At 42.2% G+C, this 17,241-nt stretch overlaps 2 protein-coding genes across 9 annotated transcripts; both read right to left on the bottom strand.

Annotated features, from left to right (window-relative positions):
• Nucleotides 1-1,888: 1,888 nt before the first annotated feature.
• Nucleotides 1,889-10,147, bottom strand: mxra7 (matrix-remodelling associated 7). Of its 4 annotated transcripts, none has more exons than XR_014602276.1 (5): nt 9,704-10,147; nt 8,025-8,265; nt 7,248-7,338; nt 3,236-3,977; nt 1,889-2,735 (listed from the first exon to the last, which is right to left on the bottom strand). XR_014602276.1 is itself a non-coding variant. In XM_084078782.1 (5 exons), exons 1-5 carry the CDS (start codon nt 9,908-9,910, stop codon nt 3,863-3,865), a joined length of 606 nt encoding a protein of 201 aa, XP_083934908.1. In that variant the 5' UTR covers nt 9,911-10,147; the 3' UTR covers nt 1,889-3,862. The 4 variants fall into 4 exon arrangements, 3 of the variants coding, with proteins under 3 accessions (XP_083934908.1, XP_083934907.1, XP_083934909.1); XM_084078782.1 differs by having other exon boundaries at nt 1,889-3,977; nt 8,025-8,130; nt 8,179-8,265; XM_084078781.1 differs by having other exon boundaries at nt 1,889-3,977.
• Nucleotides 10,148-12,576: 2,429 nt separating this feature from the next.
• Nucleotides 12,577-17,241, bottom strand: srsf2a (serine and arginine rich splicing factor 2a). 5 transcript variants are annotated; one of them, XR_014602213.1, is made up of 4 exons: nt 16,661-17,241; nt 14,049-15,347; nt 13,501-13,598; nt 12,577-12,925 (listed from the first exon to the last, which is right to left on the bottom strand). XR_014602213.1 is itself a non-coding variant. In XM_084077908.1 (2 exons), exons 1-2 carry the CDS (start codon nt 17,080-17,082, stop codon nt 15,053-15,055), a joined length of 717 nt encoding a protein of 238 aa, XP_083934034.1. In that variant the 5' UTR covers nt 17,083-17,241; the 3' UTR covers nt 12,577-15,052. The 5 variants fall into 5 exon arrangements, 1 of the variants encoding a protein (XP_083934034.1); XR_014602214.1 differs by having other exon boundaries at nt 14,151-15,347; XR_014602215.1 differs by having other exon boundaries at nt 15,035-15,347.

The following is a 17,241-nucleotide window of genomic DNA, read 5'->3' as shown; positions in this document are numbered from 1 at the left end:
ACATCAGTTGTTCAATAACAGCCAACTGAAAAGTCATTAATCATAGTGAAGAATATGGAATAATCTTTTTTAAGATATGAGCAACACAAATCTTTTATGGGGTCCCCGGCACAAAATATTTTCATATGGGGGTCTGTGGTGGGCACTGGGTGTCTTTTACCTTTCTCTCTCCTCTGTGTGTCTCAATGTCAGGGTGAACTGCCTCTTCCTGTCTGCAATGAGGAAGAAGCACATGCATTATATACTTTTTAAAGTCACACAAACGAGGGATTGACCCCCCTGTGTGTGTGTGTGTGTGTGTGTGTGTGTGTGTGTGTGTGTGTGTGTGTGTGTGTGTGTGTGTGTGTGTGTGTGTGTGTGTGTGTGTGTGTGTGTGTGTGTGTGTGTGTGTGTGTGTGTGTGTGTGTGTGCGTGCGTGCGTGCGTGCGTGCGTGCGTGCGTGCGTGCGTGCGTGCGTGTGTGTGTGTGTACACTATAAAGAAGCACAATTATATTTATTGATTGAATTGAATACATCTGCCAATCAATTAACCACAGCACTGCTCTGATTTGGCCCGCCATGGCCCCCCACCCACAGCAGTCTTAATTGAGTGAGAGTTCACAACAAATGCAATTGCTTAACACTTTGACAAATTAATCACACTAAAACCATAGTTACTTAACCAACCTTTCACAGTGGTGTCCGATTCTGTCTTTAAGCGCCTCATGGCTGCAGCTGAACCAAGATGTGTGCTGAAAACTGACCAAGTACCTAGTTACGCATCTTCATCCAACTGCTGAACACACTGAGCCAGACAACACTTCAATGGGGTCAAGAACAGAACACACACACACACACACACACACACACACACACACACACACACACACACACACACACACACACACACACACACACACACACACACACACACACACACACACACACACACACACACACCACTGTCAGTTTAAATGTTTTTAGGAAAATAATATACTCAACACTTACACATAGGTCATTACAGTAAGATCCTCACCTCATGTTGTAATTTTACATATTGCAAATGAAATGTCCAAAGCAAAAACAAGCAGATCGACAGTCATCTGCTGTCAGCTATTCTTCTGCCTGCACATACGGCATGTCCTGGTTTTCAACCTTTTTCATGCCAGGGACCCCTAAATTGATGGCCGCGGATCCCCATCTGAAAATGTTGTGTCAGGGACCCCCAGAAGAAAAGATTTGAGTTAAAAATGTTCGCTTTAAAAGATAGATGTATTCAAAGATTTGCACACATTTTCCAAGATTTTTCAAAAATAGCAGATCTACCAGCTCATAGCGCGGCACTCGGTGCCGCGCTATGAGCTTGTATATCTGCTATTTTTGAATAGCCAAAGCTAATTGGTTAAAATGATTGCGACGCTATGTTAATTAGTTTTGCTGGGGACCCCCTGGTATCCCCCCAAGGACCACTGGTTGACAACCACTGTCCTAGTATAAGCGAATAGGGCAAGGGGATCAACGTCACGTGATTCCCTTGTTTGACCCGGCAAAAACTCGGATGTATCTCTCAAAGAATATGATTATTGGCGGAAAGTCTAGAATATTTGGCGGTCCTCTTTTAGTTTTTTCACAAGATCGGTGGTTGTTGCAATGACCTGCGCTTCAAATACTTCACCATATGTTGGCTATGACTAACTAAACCCATAAAATGTGTGTTGTTTTACCAAGTTCAAATACTTTGAGAAATAAAATATACACCCCGTGAACTTTAAAAAAAAAAAAAAAAACATGACACCCATTAACAAAGCAAGAGGAACTAAACATATGCTGCTTTTTGTAACAAAAATAACAAATACAAGAAATAAATAAAAAGTTTATTTATAACAAGTTTTATTTGCACAAGTTCAAATTACATACAGTATGAATAGGTGCATGTAGACACAGTCTAAAACCCTCCGCTGATGTTCATCCCACACTACGGGAGTTCCTCACAGTCTTATTTCTTTCTTTATGAGGGCTGTCAGTGTCCACTTGTTGTGGGGTCTTTTGATCCAGAGATTCCTCCTTGCAAAAAAACAAACACCTGATGAACTTTGCAGAGAGCCATGCCCAATGGCAACAATCAGATCAGCCAGATGGACAAATGGGAAAATTTGTGGATTTGGCAAAGACATGATGACACCATTGCAACGACAAACTCCAGAGAAAAGACATACAGTCTTCTTCTTGTTGGAAGTGATCAATCTATCAATCTATTTATGAAAATAAATAATGAATGATATTTCACTGTGTGATGCAACTATTGGTTGTTCCAAGTCGAAGATTTTAAACAAAATTTTAAACAACAAACAACAACAAACATAAAATGGTGGTAATTCTGTGTCACTAACAAGGCTCGGTCAGCCTGACACAAACAGCATTTTGAAAATCCCGTGAACAAACAGAACATGTGACATGGACAAAAAGACTGCACAAAAGCAAGAGGTAATAACTAAACAAATGAAGCTTTTCATAACAAAAATAACCAGTGAAATAAATAAAAGTTTTCTTTATAAAAATGGAATGACTTCATAACACGTCACCGTCCTAAAATAATGGCTTATTTTTCCGAAAAACAGAATAAACTGAACCAAATATATAATATATTTCTTAACCGTTTATATATGAATATTGACATACAAATAACGCTGAATGTCAATTCTGTAACATAAGAGGATTAAATGACTTTAACACATCCACTGCCAGGCCCGTAGTCCTACGGGCCGTTAAATCCAACCGTTAACTGCCGTTCCCGTAGTCCTACGGGGCGGGTGTTTTCCCATGTTAAATCGTGCAGGTGCAGATTCCGGATTTTTTTTGCACTTCCGGTCTCGAAGGGGGCGGGCCGGAAACAAAATAATACTGTTTCCGGTTTTTCTCCCGCCTCCGTTTCCTGTCTAGCGTCTAGCTTTGGACGCCATTATCTCTGGCTTGTTGTTTTTCTCACCACATCCACCATTTTAGCGTTTTCCTCTCGTTCTCCAGAATGCAGTGTCGGATCGCGGCACGGTTTTCAGCGTTTTGTTCGGTCGGGTCCCGTGTTTGTGTCGAACCAAATGAACGCGGATTTTAAACGGATTTAGCGGGGCCTATGACGGAATCAAAAAAACAAAAAAGGTAAGAAATAGCGTGGCACTACGATGGACGTTCTGAGATTAGCCGATGGCAGTCAATGTGTTAAATGACCAATTTACGGCCAAGTGACTTAGGCAAAACAGTGCAGGTTATAAAATTGCCTAAGTCACATTGCCTTGTGGCTTAGGCTACATAAAATGGCCTAGGTCACACTCTTCACTTAGGCCATTCTACTACTGGGGTGGGAACAGCATGATCTTTTCAATAAGGATGTAGGCGATTTTACCAGAGGTGGCCAGCATCATAAAGAGATGATTTTGGCAGAAAAAAAAAAAAAAAAAAAAAGATCCTCAAAAAATGACATAGGCCATTTTAGGATTTATATTTTATTTATTTTTTATCAACGAATCAACACGAAAAAGTTATAATACAAGTTTATATTTGCTTAATTTATACTATTTTTTTTATAACGAAGGTACTGCTTGCTGACATGAACAGATTTTCACGAATGAGAACTTGTCGGCATCATCGTGCGATGGGGTATGACCCATTAGAACCGGGAAAGCATCCGTGTCATTTTAGATTTTAGCGTTGGCTATTCAAAAATAGCAGGTATACAAGCTCACAGCGCGTCACTTCGTGCCATGCTACAAGCTTGTACATCTGCTATTTTTTTAACACTTTTGAAAAATCTTTGAAAGTGAGAACTACTGGTTTAGAAGGCATTCGTAGAATCTGAGCCAGGTCTTAATGGGGTATAAATAAACCTTAGATGGAGTAAAGTTTGAGCTGCTGTTCCATGTCTCCTTCAGACACCTCCCCGAATGTCTCCTGGTTGTCCTTCAGCAGCTGGAAGATGGCCGCCAGCTGCTCCCGTTGAACTCTGGGAAGGAAGCAAACGTCAAATCAACCATGTGTACGTACATTTGATCAATGGTGGCTATATCACCATTGATAATGGATAGTAGTGATGTGTCGTTCATGATTGATTCGTTCAAAAGAACTAGTTCATTGCCGCGAACGTGAACGAGCTCGTTCACTTTCTGAAACTGTTACGTTCACGCGCGACGTAAAAAAAAAAACGCTCCCGCGATGGTGTTTTACACACATTATAAAACACACATTAACCACTTTAGCCCTATTTTATACCTAGGCTATTTGAAAATAGCAGATCTACAAGCTCACAACGCGTCGCATCGCGACGCGTTGTGAGCTTGTGGATCGGCTATTTTCAAATATGTTAGTACTTTTACTTTTGGGACTTTAAGTGTATATTTTGATGCCAATACTTTTGTACTTTTACTCAAGTAAATTTTTAACACTAGAAAATAGCGCTACTGAACGAGAATGTGAACGAATCATTTGAACGAATCATTGCCGTGAACGTGAACGAAATCGTTCGTTCACTGAAATGAACTTTTTTTCCCATCACTAATGGATAGTCTGCAACTATCCATTATCATAGCATTTATTCTATCGATTCGTTTTTCAATTAATCAAATAATCGAGAAGCGCATGTTTTGGGATAAGATTTTTTTATATAGCAGTGAATCGAAATGAAACAATTTGATTATTTTGGTTAATTTGGTTAATTGGCAAAAATGTATTCGCAACTGTCACAACGCGTCGCCAGGTGACACGTTGTGACCTTACTGATTGGCTATTTGCGACCTTGTAGATCGGCTATTTGTGTTTAAATTCACTCGAAGACTCCAAAAATATTGGGGTTTTTTTCACTAAGAACTTGCATTCTTTGATGGGCCTTGTAAATACATACAGGTAAGCGTGTGAAGGATTTGAAATGTTGTCAGCTTGACAAAATGCACAGCGAAAGCTTAGAATCCATAACAATGTTGCAGTAAAAGAAAAAGGACAACAGACAAGCCAAACCAAGCCAGTTTAAATGCCTGTAAATGAGTAATAAAAGTTCAACTTTTATCACTGTGAAAAGGACCCATTTACTAAATTATTACTGTACAAATGAAAAGTCTCATGAGTCAGTTGTTTAGGGTGACCAACCATTGGCTGTATATGAACAATAATATAGTGTATGTAGATGCCGCATTGGCCAGTAGATGGTACGTCAACGTTGCCGCCATATTGGTACAAAAACACCTACCTTAACTCCACTGCAAGAGATATTCCTGAGTTGTAGTGCCTGAGACAAACGCTTTGTTTGTCCTGTTTTATAATTACATTACTGTTACTATCTAGGTAAGATATAGTATTTTGGTATGAAAATCCAAAACATTTTTAATTCAACCATGTATCCTGTATCATAAGTGTCAGCATTTGTAACAAGCCAACTGGTTGATAATCAGTTGAAAATTCAGTGAGTGATGATTTTCTTTGTGGATAGACCCCCTGCTTCTTTAGACATGCATGCATTAGGAGGAGCGGCCAAAATCTTTATAACGCTGCCAAAGTGTGCAGCACTGCACATTAATTTCACATTGGGAGCATTCCATACAGTGTGTGGATTCCATCTACCATCTATGGATGACAAACCATAGTTTGGTGGGGCCCCCTAGTGGTGGAATAGAGGAGAGGCCTTGGAGGATTAACAGAACACTGACTAGTCTGACCTTCAGTCATAGAGGTTAAGCACACAATCATGCAGGCTTGTTTTCAATCAACACCTCCACTCAGCAGCAGTAAAGGCTGCTATTATACTCTTGAGAAATGGAGAGCCAACTCAGAATAATGGCATAGATAATTGGTTGGAAATGGAAAATCTAAACCAGAATAATGGTTTAGATAATTGGGATGGGGGGGGGGGGGGTGTTAAAAGCCATACGTTTGGGAGGTGAAAAACCTCTCAGATTACTGCGATGGGACTGTATATGCAGGTCAATTCCTGGCCACTCTGGGAGGAAATTTTACATAACGGAACGGCTAAAAATGCTACAAGTCAGAGCTCATTGGTCAAGATTAGTTTTTTTGTTACATAGGCTTGTTTTTCTTGACCACAATGTTAAAAATGTAATTTAAATGTTATTTAGATGTTAGATTTAAACAGACGCTAGGTTCATTGTTTACCTGGCATCCTATAGTTTCAATGTACAGATTTATTCTTTTGATAGCAAATTGTTTAGACTGATGCTAAAGGTTCTTGGTTTACCTGTGGTCCTGGTTTACTGAGGCACTACACTGTCTCTCTGCGTTTGATGTATGTGTTTATCTCGCTTAGTCGCTCTGGATAAAAGTGTCTGCTAAATCAGTGGTTTTCAACCAGTGGTCCGGGGACCACCAGTGGTCCTTGAGGGAGTACCAGGGGGTCCCTCCCCAGCGAAATGAGTTAACATAGCGGCACAATCATTTTAACCGCTTAGCTTTGGTTATTCAAAAATAGCAGATATACAAGCTCATAGTGCGGCACCGAGTGCCGCGCTATGAGCTTGTAGATCTGCTATTTTTGAAAAACCTTGAAAAAGTGTGCATATCTTTTGAATATTTATATATTTTTTAAAGCGAAAATTAACTGATATCTTTGCTTCTGGCGGTCCCTGGCACAAAACATTTCAAATGGTGGTCCGCGGCCAAATGTATAACAATTTAGGGGTCCTTGGCATGAAAAAGGTTGAAAGCCACTGTGCTAAATGCCTAAAACTGTAAATTGTAAGATTGAACGGATAGATTGCCCTGGAACACTCTTTGTTCAGTGGCCAGAAAGTGACCCACCCTGGGGGGGATGATGATGATGGGGGGGGACAATGGTGACTCATACTTTACCACACATGTGCTCCACTCTCTCTGCCAGCCTGTCACAAGGCTCACAGAGAGGTAAAGTCTTTGGTGAATTCTATTCTGCAAGGATGAGAGCAGGATATAATTACAATATCAAAAATATATATCTACTGTATTATTAACCACTTTGAACATTTGAGCAATGCATCCCTGTTTTGGGCATGTCTTTGTACTGAAATTTCACAATTATCATAAATAGCAGATCTACAAGCTGATAGATGGGATAGTTTTGCTGCACGACGCCCTCGTACGACAAGGTATGAAATAGGGCACAATGGTTCTCAAAGTGGGGTCTGGTCACCCCAAGAGGTCCTTGAAGCGGTTCAAGGGGGTCCCCAGCTAAATTAGGTGTGAACAACACACCTTTAGGAGGAGGAGTTTGAGATATTTTTTTGCTCACACTTACCTTTGTTCCTCCTCCAACTCGTCTTTAGACATCATCGTCTGCATCTGTTGTGTTCGCACCGCCCCCGGGCCGTACTTGAATTCTGTGTCATCTGTGAAAAGAGTGAAAAAAAATAATATGAACATATAATAATAAATGAACACACAATATAACTGATGAGGCAAAACTAGAGATAATATCGGGCCCCCAATATTATATTAACATAAGAATTTTATATCGGAAAATATATACAAATATACCGGTTTATATTTACCGGTAGTAGTTTAACTGCTGCTGTGGGCATTGTTGTCAGGATTATCTTATGTTGTTTGAGACTATAATAGTAAATATGGCAGTGCCACTATGGCACTTTTTTCCATGACGTAAGTTGAAGTCGTTCTCTCATTTTGCACAGAGCATGTTTACATTTGGAAAGCCTTGTATGAATGCATCCAGTAATTCTACGGCAGGAGATAATGTGATGTTGTTACCTGACATTAGCTTTGGTGGAAAAAAAGTCTGCATATAGATTGATATCGGAATCGGAAATTAAGTGTTGGACAATATCAGGAAATCGGATATCGGGGAAAAAAAGGCAATATCGGACATCCCTAGGCAAAACCACTAAGAGAAGGCCTTGACATAAAAGCATGTTTTCAGAAGTGATTTAAAATACGTTTTGCTAGCCTCAGATCCTCAGGCAGGGCATTCCAAAGCCTGGGTGCCCGCCCGGAACCGTAAAAGCCTGTTCGTCACAGGTAAACGAAGGGAGACTTGGGGACAACCAGGAGTACTCACCTAGGATGCCCAGGCTCTCTGGGGGTCCGTCGGCCTGGGAGTGAGAGAAAGCACATTTTAGGAGCTCCGTATCAGACAGCCCAATGAATGACCTGTGACCCCTCCCTGACGACGAGGCCCCGGACGGCGGTGAGTCTACTTCTAAACTAGATGCAGGCTCGTGGCCGGAGAGTGTCGATGTGGACTGTTCAACTGTTGTTGTTCCCAATTCTTCAGTGTGAGGGTCGAGATGTGACTCCTTCTGTCAGAGAATTAAGGGTGAGATTGGGAGGGATTGGGATGTTTTTTTTAAGGTTTTGCTTGTTTTTGACTTCCGTTAGTGCCCCTGGTGTCAAAAGCACCAACCTCCTAGTCTTGTGTAGCCAGACGTATCACATCTCCGCTAAGCCGCCTACCAATACTACGTCTGGTGACATTTTTCAATCCCATGTAGGGGCTAGAACAGCGGAGACAACGGCTGCTAACAAATCTAGTCCCACTGCTTTGAAAACAACCCAATATGAAGGACTGTCCTAAACCTAAAGTATTAGAAATGATCCTGCAGTGTACTGTTATTTCTTAAATCTCTGAATTGCGTTCACCCAGTTCAAGTACATTAAATTTAAAGATGTGACTCACCAGACGTATTGGTAGGCAGAGATCTCTAAAATGCCTATACTGTAGTACCAACATCCCAAAGTTTCCAATCAAAGGGCTTGCCAACGTTTGTTTCAACTCAGCCCAGGCCCTGACCCACATATAGGTTGCAATGCAGTGATTTGATGCCAGGGAAAAGGTAAATCAATGTGTTAGCTCAGGTTACATTTTCATCCCCCATATCTCCTGATGCTGATGAGGCACACGGCTGTGTGGGACAGACCCAGGTCACCTCTCCCTTCCACACAGTACACACACTCCCCTGGGTGCGGATTTGACACCCCGTGCCAGTGATGTAAAGTAACTAAATACATGTACTCAAGTACTGCACAGCACAATACTTACTACTCTCTCATTGTCGTCTCTTGGCAATGGCAGCCATCTGTACAATGCTGTACAACTTAATGGGGTATTTGATTACTGAAATGGAGCTAAATGAGTTCATTAACAATAGCTACTTAACAACTGTAAGTACTTTAGGTTATTAAAAAAGTACTTTATTTTCTGGGGATGGGGGATTTGAGAGTATTATAAATGTACCAAGTATCTGTGAGAAAGGGTAGGCTATATGTTCAGTCATTGTGTACAGGAGTAGCCTATGAGTTATTATTATAGCATAATAACCTGCGTGATGGACAGGCAGTCAAACCTATATAAACCACACAGATACAGGATAGGTGGGCCCTAGGCACATCTGGGCACCTCAATGTAAAATTGGCTATTTTGTCCAAAGTGTAAAAAAAAAAGGTCTTTAAGTAATGTTAAGTATATATGATGTGAACATGCAGGTTCATCATATCAGACTTAATTGTATCCTTCAACTTCTTGTTTATGCCCCAAAAATGACTGGATATAAAGGTATTGTAGCAATTATAGAAATATTAGACCTTAATTATCAAATGTTTAAGCATGATCTAATCATGTATACTTAACTTCATTTGTTTCCCCAAATATTTTATTTTGGACAAAATTGCCAATGTTACATCGATGTGCCCAGATGTCCCTATAAGTGCCCACCTACACAACAGACTGACTATACTTACAGACAGATGCTCTTGGGAGGATCTAGCAGTACTTAGTGCTGTACAGTCTTCCACTGTCTGCTTCTTCTTGCCTGGTCGATCTAATCCTCCAGCTTTAGTTTCTCTCGTGGAAGAAGCAACATTATAACTCTTTGCAAATAACGATGTTGCCACAACAATGGCGAGGAGAGTGAAGACGATGGCTGACAATATAAAAGTTACATCCATTATTCTATTGTTTCTAGTCGCCGCAGTACGCCGTTTATTTATATTACATACAGGCCTACAATGCAACCTTTAAATAACATTACAAAAGCGAGTTTTTTTTAAAGGTTTCTCCGCTATTCTTCCAGTGTGTTATCTTTATAATAGTGCATTCATTCAAAGCACAGCACAGTGCTGCATCCTGCACTTTGTCCTCCTGCAGATAACATCAACACACAGACAGCACACTACTGTATTAGGTGTATGTGTCCCATAGGCTGGACGGACTGCTGCTTGCGCTGTGATTGGATACCTGGTCGTCAAGGCAATCTGATTTTCGGACAATACTGATATCAACATTATCCCCTTATTGCTTTGTTTATTTATTTGTTTTATGTTTTACATTTAGGTCTCAAAGCTAAGTAAAGTAAGTGGTAGTGTTTGGTTGAAATAAGACTTTTAAAAGTAAAGGGTATAGACACCAATTAAATCCAATTAGGAGGGAAGTCAGGGAACCCACTACTTACCAACTTCAAAATGTAGTGTTCCAGTTGTTTAAATCGCTTCCGATCTCACATGTATCCTGCATGAGTTCTCTCCTGATTCAATAAAATTGGTATCCTGTGCCCTGAAACATACATATATATATATATATATATATATATATATACATATACATATACATATACATATACATATATATACATATACATATACATATACATATACATATATATATATATATATATATATATATATATATATATATATATATATATATATATATATATATATATATATATTTAGTTAAAGAGCTGGAGACACGGGGAGACCCGTTACTAAAGAAACTCTATATAATAGTAATTTTAACAGGGACAAACATATTAAGAACCTTTAAGGGTTGTTCACACTCACAGCAAGCAAAAAAAAACTGCAACCATATTATGCGAGCATCCACTTTAGTTAGAAGTTCTAACACCAATTTATCGTTCTAAACTTAGAACGACAAATTGGTGTTGATGACCAATTATTCATGTACTGTACACGATTTTTTTTTGTATTAAGTTTTGGCCAATGGATTTATACTCACAAATTAGTAATAATCTTCTGCTACAGTGCACAAAATATATTACAATTGTATCTAATATATCTCTCATCGCACCATCTGATCTGATGTATTCATCGATATGTATCAAAGTTTCTTCTGTTTCCATGCGTTTTCCCTGACAACCAACAAACCAATCACAGCTCGATAGTCCCTTCAGGCCATGGCATCTTGGATCTAGGGATGCAGGACGTCACATCCTTAAGTTTGGACACACCCCTACAGTCCACCTAACTGCTGTGATCCATCTTCAGTCACGTCCAGGGTTTACATGACCCACTGCTAATCTCATCAGTGGGCAATCTGCTGGATGTATTGGTGGACAAGTGTGTGTGTGTGTGCGCGCGCAAACAGAGATTTAAAGGGTCTGTGACAGCATTATGTTCCTGTAAATAAGGTCAAGTCTTTGAGTCGCTGCATGCATTGCATAGGGTTGGGATCCTTTTTAGGATGTTAAAAGTCTGGTTCTTTAACGATTCTCTCTTCACGCTCCGATTCCGTAAGGTTCCTAGGGGTGTCCAAAAGGACACCTTTACAGGTCTGTAACTCTGAGTGTACACATGGCACCAAATGAACCTGTACGGGTCCATTTGTACACTCTCAGAATTATGGTGCTCCTTGAAATTAAAAAAGTTTTGAGAAGAACCACCGGTATTGTAATTGTATAGGAGACATGAAGTCCAAATACCAGCTCTGACAGTGTGGCAACACTGGTTCCAGAAACGGTTCCAAATGTGATGGAACCGATTCCGGTTCCTCAATGTTGGATCCGGTTCAAACCCTATATGCATGCACTGAGCAGAGCGTTGTTCACTTTTTTACGACACGTACACTTCTAAAACCCATGTCTACACTACAGACAAAACAAATCAAATAACTGGACATTAACCAAAACATTTTTTTTTTTTAATTACCATACGAATGTACACATTTATAATGGCTTCCACAAAAAGAAACCTGAATGAACTGAGATGAACCACACTTTCTGGACATAAAAGTCAAACATCACATCATGTGCCATTATATAGCAGATTCCCCAAAAGTCATTAGTAAATCCACACAGGCCAAACCTTTACCACAAACAATATTTTATTGGCATTCACATGAAGCGATTAGAGGACATCCTAGGGGGTAAACGGGGTAATGCAATACACAGATTCATTCACTCATTAAGCAGCTGGAACTGCCCTTTTTTCAATCACCAAGTCATAACTAGACTACTTCAACAAATGGGCAGAAACCAGCTCAGCAGCGGACAAACCAGAGGAAAGACAGTAAGACCAATTTATACTTCGTCGAGTGCCATGTCGCGCACCGAAAAATAGCAGTTCTACAAGCTCACAACACGTAGCATTTATGACATGTTGTGAGCTTGTAGATCGGCTATTTTCTGTGCGCAATCAAGTATAAATGACCCGTGAGGGGGGGGGGGGGGGGTTGGGGTGGGAGAGCATTTGAATAGAACAGTGGTTCTCGAAGTGGGGTCCGATGGAGGGGTTCCCCTGCAAAATGTGTTACCGTGGCTATTCAAAATAGCAGATATACAAGCTCACAGCGGGCCACTTCGTGACACGCTGTGAGCTTGTACATCTGCTGTATTAGGAAAATTCTCTTCTGGGGGGTCCCTGGCACAATGGGGGGTCGGCGGCCAAATGCATATCAATTTGGGGTTCGTTGACATGAAAAGGTTTTGAGAACCACTGGTATAGAACATGGAGGGGGGAGGGAGAGGGGGGTAGTCACAACACATGAAAGGATGAATGATCTGCCACACCTGTGATTTTTTTTTTTACAAACCGGCAAACGGCAGCGGAGGGTCGAGCCCCGGACCAGCACCGGGCGCTCAGCACCGCAACACGCCACACCATCTCACCACCGCACTGCACCGCATCTTAACAGCTAACCAGCATTACTCAACAGCTACACAACTGCGCCTAGTGCACAAAAGATAACACAGGAAAGAGGGTTAGAGTCATAGGGAAAGCAAATTTAACCAGACACAAAGAGGAGGGAAAAAAATGTTTTTGGCTATTATATGGCTACAAAATGGCTACAATGCCAAATTAAGAAGTTGCTTTCTGAGAATACTCTTTAGAACATTCTGCGCTTAGATCACTGTACATTATATCATATTTGCCTAGAACATTGAGACACATTTATGCATGGCTGTGTGCACTTCCAAACATGACAATTTTCTACTACGATGACAATTTCCAAATAGTCTCATATAACTTTGATACACGAGTGTCAAAACAAGTGATTTCAATATACAAGTGGAAAAACAAAATTCAACATGAATTTACTGAGCAATACAAATGTGCATGCAATTAACTCAAAAGATTAACAAAAAAGGTAGAAAAGCCTTACAAATCCCTTTCAACATGCTCACCCAAGCATACAATAATACCACATATACAAGCAAGCATACAGAATTAGCTTGGGTACGCAAAGTCAAGGAAGCATTTTCTTTCTTTTTGTTTTTACATTTTAGACTTCCAATTCCAATAACCTTTTGGTCTGTAATCTGTGATGGATGTCACGTGGCGTCCACTTCCTCAAAGTTAGCCTCTTCCTGATGACCTCTGCAAAGCTTCAAGCATCTGAGATCTGGAAAGAAAGACAAGACAACGAGTTAACTTACTGCTCAACCACTAGCTGGCTAACCATCTCTTTAGCTGACCTGCATGGTTATATGTTTTGAATAACATACTTTTTCCTCAGACTAAAAGCCTTTATACGTATACTTTGTTGCAGGTGGTGGCGCACACTGAATAAAAGCAGATATACAAACTCAAAACACGTCTTGCAGCGACGCTCAGTTAACTTCTGTGAGCTTGTAGAGACGCTATTTTCAGCACGCGACACTGTGCGCAATTAAGTATAAATCAGGGTTATTAAGGAACTATATTTTTCAGATTGTTGGATTGTCCATCATCTGGAATTACCAACTTCCTAGCAGACGTGGTAATGTAGACTTCACACATTATCCCTCCCAAACCCTAGCGCTAACAAACGTAACTTTTTTTAAAAACCTGGGCATTATTTGGAAAAACAAACCTTGGGTCCAACTCCAATCCCCTTTGCGAGAGGCTGGGAGAAAAGCACAGACACAGGCGGGTACAGACAGAGCTCTGTGCATCTGTGGTCCTGTGAACATACCTCACCACACCACCTCATACACCAACTGACAGCCCCGCACCAACCGCCATCATGACGACCTGCTTCCATAGCACACACCGTTGCCTTGGTGACCTGCTCCTTAGCAACTGCCATCGCACGCCCAGCAACAGGCAGGTCACATGGGCGGGTCACACACTAACTGCTCTCATACTGCCACACCCCAAACTGCTCCTCTCTTTGCAAACAGGACTCCGCAGCTTGGAGGAAAAGATTCCACATTTAGGTGAACGTTTCGAGTCAAGCAGCCCTCCCCCCACCCCACAAATGCAGTCCCCAGTATGAATTAAAAAATATATTAAGCTATTAATCACTTGAGCTATTAATCACACCACCCATTTCTTATTTGATAAAGCAAAGCAATTGAAAAGAGATCCCCATCCGTGTGTGCTCTTAAAAAAAATAACAGAGGCTCTCAACTGTAGTCCTTGGGGGTCCCTAGCACTGCTGGTCATCCAACCTACCAGGAGTTAAATGCATTGACATGAATGATGATGATCTGACTGACCGGGAACTAGATGAACCCGGGCAGCATAGTAAATGCAATTAACAACCTGGTAATAGAAAAAAGCAGTACTATGGCTGCTAGGACTGTAGTCGATAGCCAATGATCACACTGCACTGGATTGTAGGCTACATCAAACCCATCCATGAACCCCATTTGGTACATCTTGTAATACATCTAAACCTCCCTTCTTATCCAAAAGTTGCAGAGTCAGAATTCTGCAGCCTATGTTGCCATCAAGTCGTTGAATTTAGTGTATTCAAGACGGCAGAATACGACTCATGAAAACACTACCAATAACAAAACCTAAGTATCACCACCCGTCCTAAAGGCACTGAAGAGCCCACCCTCCCTCTTATACCGTCTCAGCGTGTCCGGGTTAAGGCTCTGCTACGTTGTCCTCTGGGGATTTGGGCCGGCTCTTGGATCTGGACCTGGATTTGGACCCTCTGTTGGAAGGCGGGGTTCGACTCCGGGACTTGTTGGACTTTGACCGGGACCTTGACCTGGAGGGGGACTTGGTTTTGCTCCTCCGGGGGCTCCTGGACTTGGACTTGGACCTGGAATAGGACCGGGACCTGGAACGGCTGTAACGGGAGCGGCTCCTGGACCGGGAACGACTCCTGCTCCTGGAACGACTGCGCCTGCCGCGTCGACGAGGACTTCCCGAACGACTAGTGGGAGAGAGGGAGGAGATAAATATGAACTCAATTACTCATAAGGACGTGTACGCCAAATAGCGCTTCCTTTGCCTCGCACGAAATCCATCACGTGGTTCTCAAACATTTTCATGTCAAGAGCACCCAATTAACAAATATTATCTGCCCCTTTGAAAAGATAGTGATTTAATGCAGAATCGTCTATAGCTACTGCAGGTGGGGATTTAACAGTGGGGAGACTGACATCTTAATAGGAATTCTTAGACATTAAAGATTGTATTGCTACATCCCATGTGCAGAAGGTATAAACAAGAGTAAAGTTCTTAGTTTTGATCGTACCTTCTCTCATTTGGGTCAGCTTCTAGCTCAGTGTGGTGGTGGTGTGAAATTAAGCCCCGCTGAGGACCCCTGGGAGTATCTGGTCAAGATAAAGAACACCCCCCCCCCCCCCACCCACATGCAGAGGCATCTCTCGAATTCTGTACGTTTCCAGTGAAAGTCACACCACGTGCCTGTAGCATAGAACTACATTTTGTACAATCTTCTTCAAACATTTTGGGAAAACGCCCATGTACTACAAGCTTTTCGCTGCATAACATCGTCATACGACATCGTTTCTCAAGGTGGGGCCCGGGGACCACCAGGGGTCCAGAATCAGAATGACCCTTATGGGGCGTGTAACTCAAGAGCGTACAAATGGAACCATTGATTCCATCTGTTCACTCTCAGAGTTAAATAAACAAAACACTCACCCTGCGTTTTAACAGCGGGCAACTCTCGGGCGATGCCAGGCGATATCGCCCAAAAAGATAAAGAAAATCCATCTTTTGGACGATATCGCCCGGCTTCGCCCGATCGCCGGCTCTCATAGACTTTCTTTATATTTTGGGCAATATCGCCCGAGAATCGCCCAGTATTGCCCGCTGTTAAAACGCAGGGTGAGGATTGGGGATCATGAAACACTGTGGCAAATAAGTGGGGGTCCGTTGTCTAAATGCATATGGTCTTTGTTTGGTTTGGTTTGGTGAGTAGCGAAAGTGTATTTTATTTCAATGTTTACTACAGACGAGAGGCTGCGCAGCCTGCGCTACTGCGGGAAACGGTTAGAGGAGCTACGGGGTCCTAGCCTTGGATCAAGACCATCATAGATGCATTGTATAGAGTCTGACTTTTTACTTGATATGCAGATGTAAAAAGTCGATAAAATACATAATCGAAAGTCTTGATCCAAGGTTCTAGATATCAAAGAGGTCGAGGATCACTGTCATGCGACGTGCGAATATATAAACCCAAATTTGTTCTATCTTTCATATTACTGCATAGCCTACCTTCTGCTTCTCCGTCCTCCTCCACCTCCGTACCCTCCGTATCTCCGTGGCGGTCCCCCGCCGCCACCGCCCCCTCCTCCCCCGCCACCTCCTCCGCCGCCGCCGCTGCCTCCCCTGCGGCCGTAGTGGGAGTCCGGTGGGCGGCCGTAGCGGGCCATCTGCACGCGGAGCTCCCGGCCATCCAGCAGCGCGCCGTCCATTGCGTCCATGGCGTCCTCGGCGTCGCGCTTGTCGTGGAAGCGCACGAAGGCGAAGCCGCGGCTCTCCTTGGTGTAGCGGTCCCGCGGGATGTACACGTCGCCCACGCGGCCGTACTTCTCGAACACCCGGCGCAGGGTCTCCGGAGAGGTGCGGTACGTCAGGTTGTCCACTTTGAGGGAGGTCATCCCCTCCACGTCGGGCGGAGGCCGTCCGTAGCTCATTTTAATGAGCTTTCGACTTCAATTACGAACCGCAAATCACTCCCTGTTAACAAAACGACTCTATATTTGTCCTATAATTTATATGTTTCGTTATAAGTGTGAGAGTTCAGATGGTTTCGGTGAGAACGTCGCTTCTCTCTCTCTTGTGAAATGGCGGCA

This window comes from Gymnoscopelus microlampas (assembly GCF_963454915.1).
Source record: "Gymnoscopelus microlampas genome assembly, chromosome: 14".
NCBI lineage: Eukaryota > Metazoa > Chordata > Actinopteri > Myctophiformes > Myctophidae > Gymnoscopelus > Gymnoscopelus microlampas.
The sequence above is the reverse complement of the archived record's forward strand: the minus strand, read 5'-3'. Positions and strand labels throughout refer to the sequence as shown.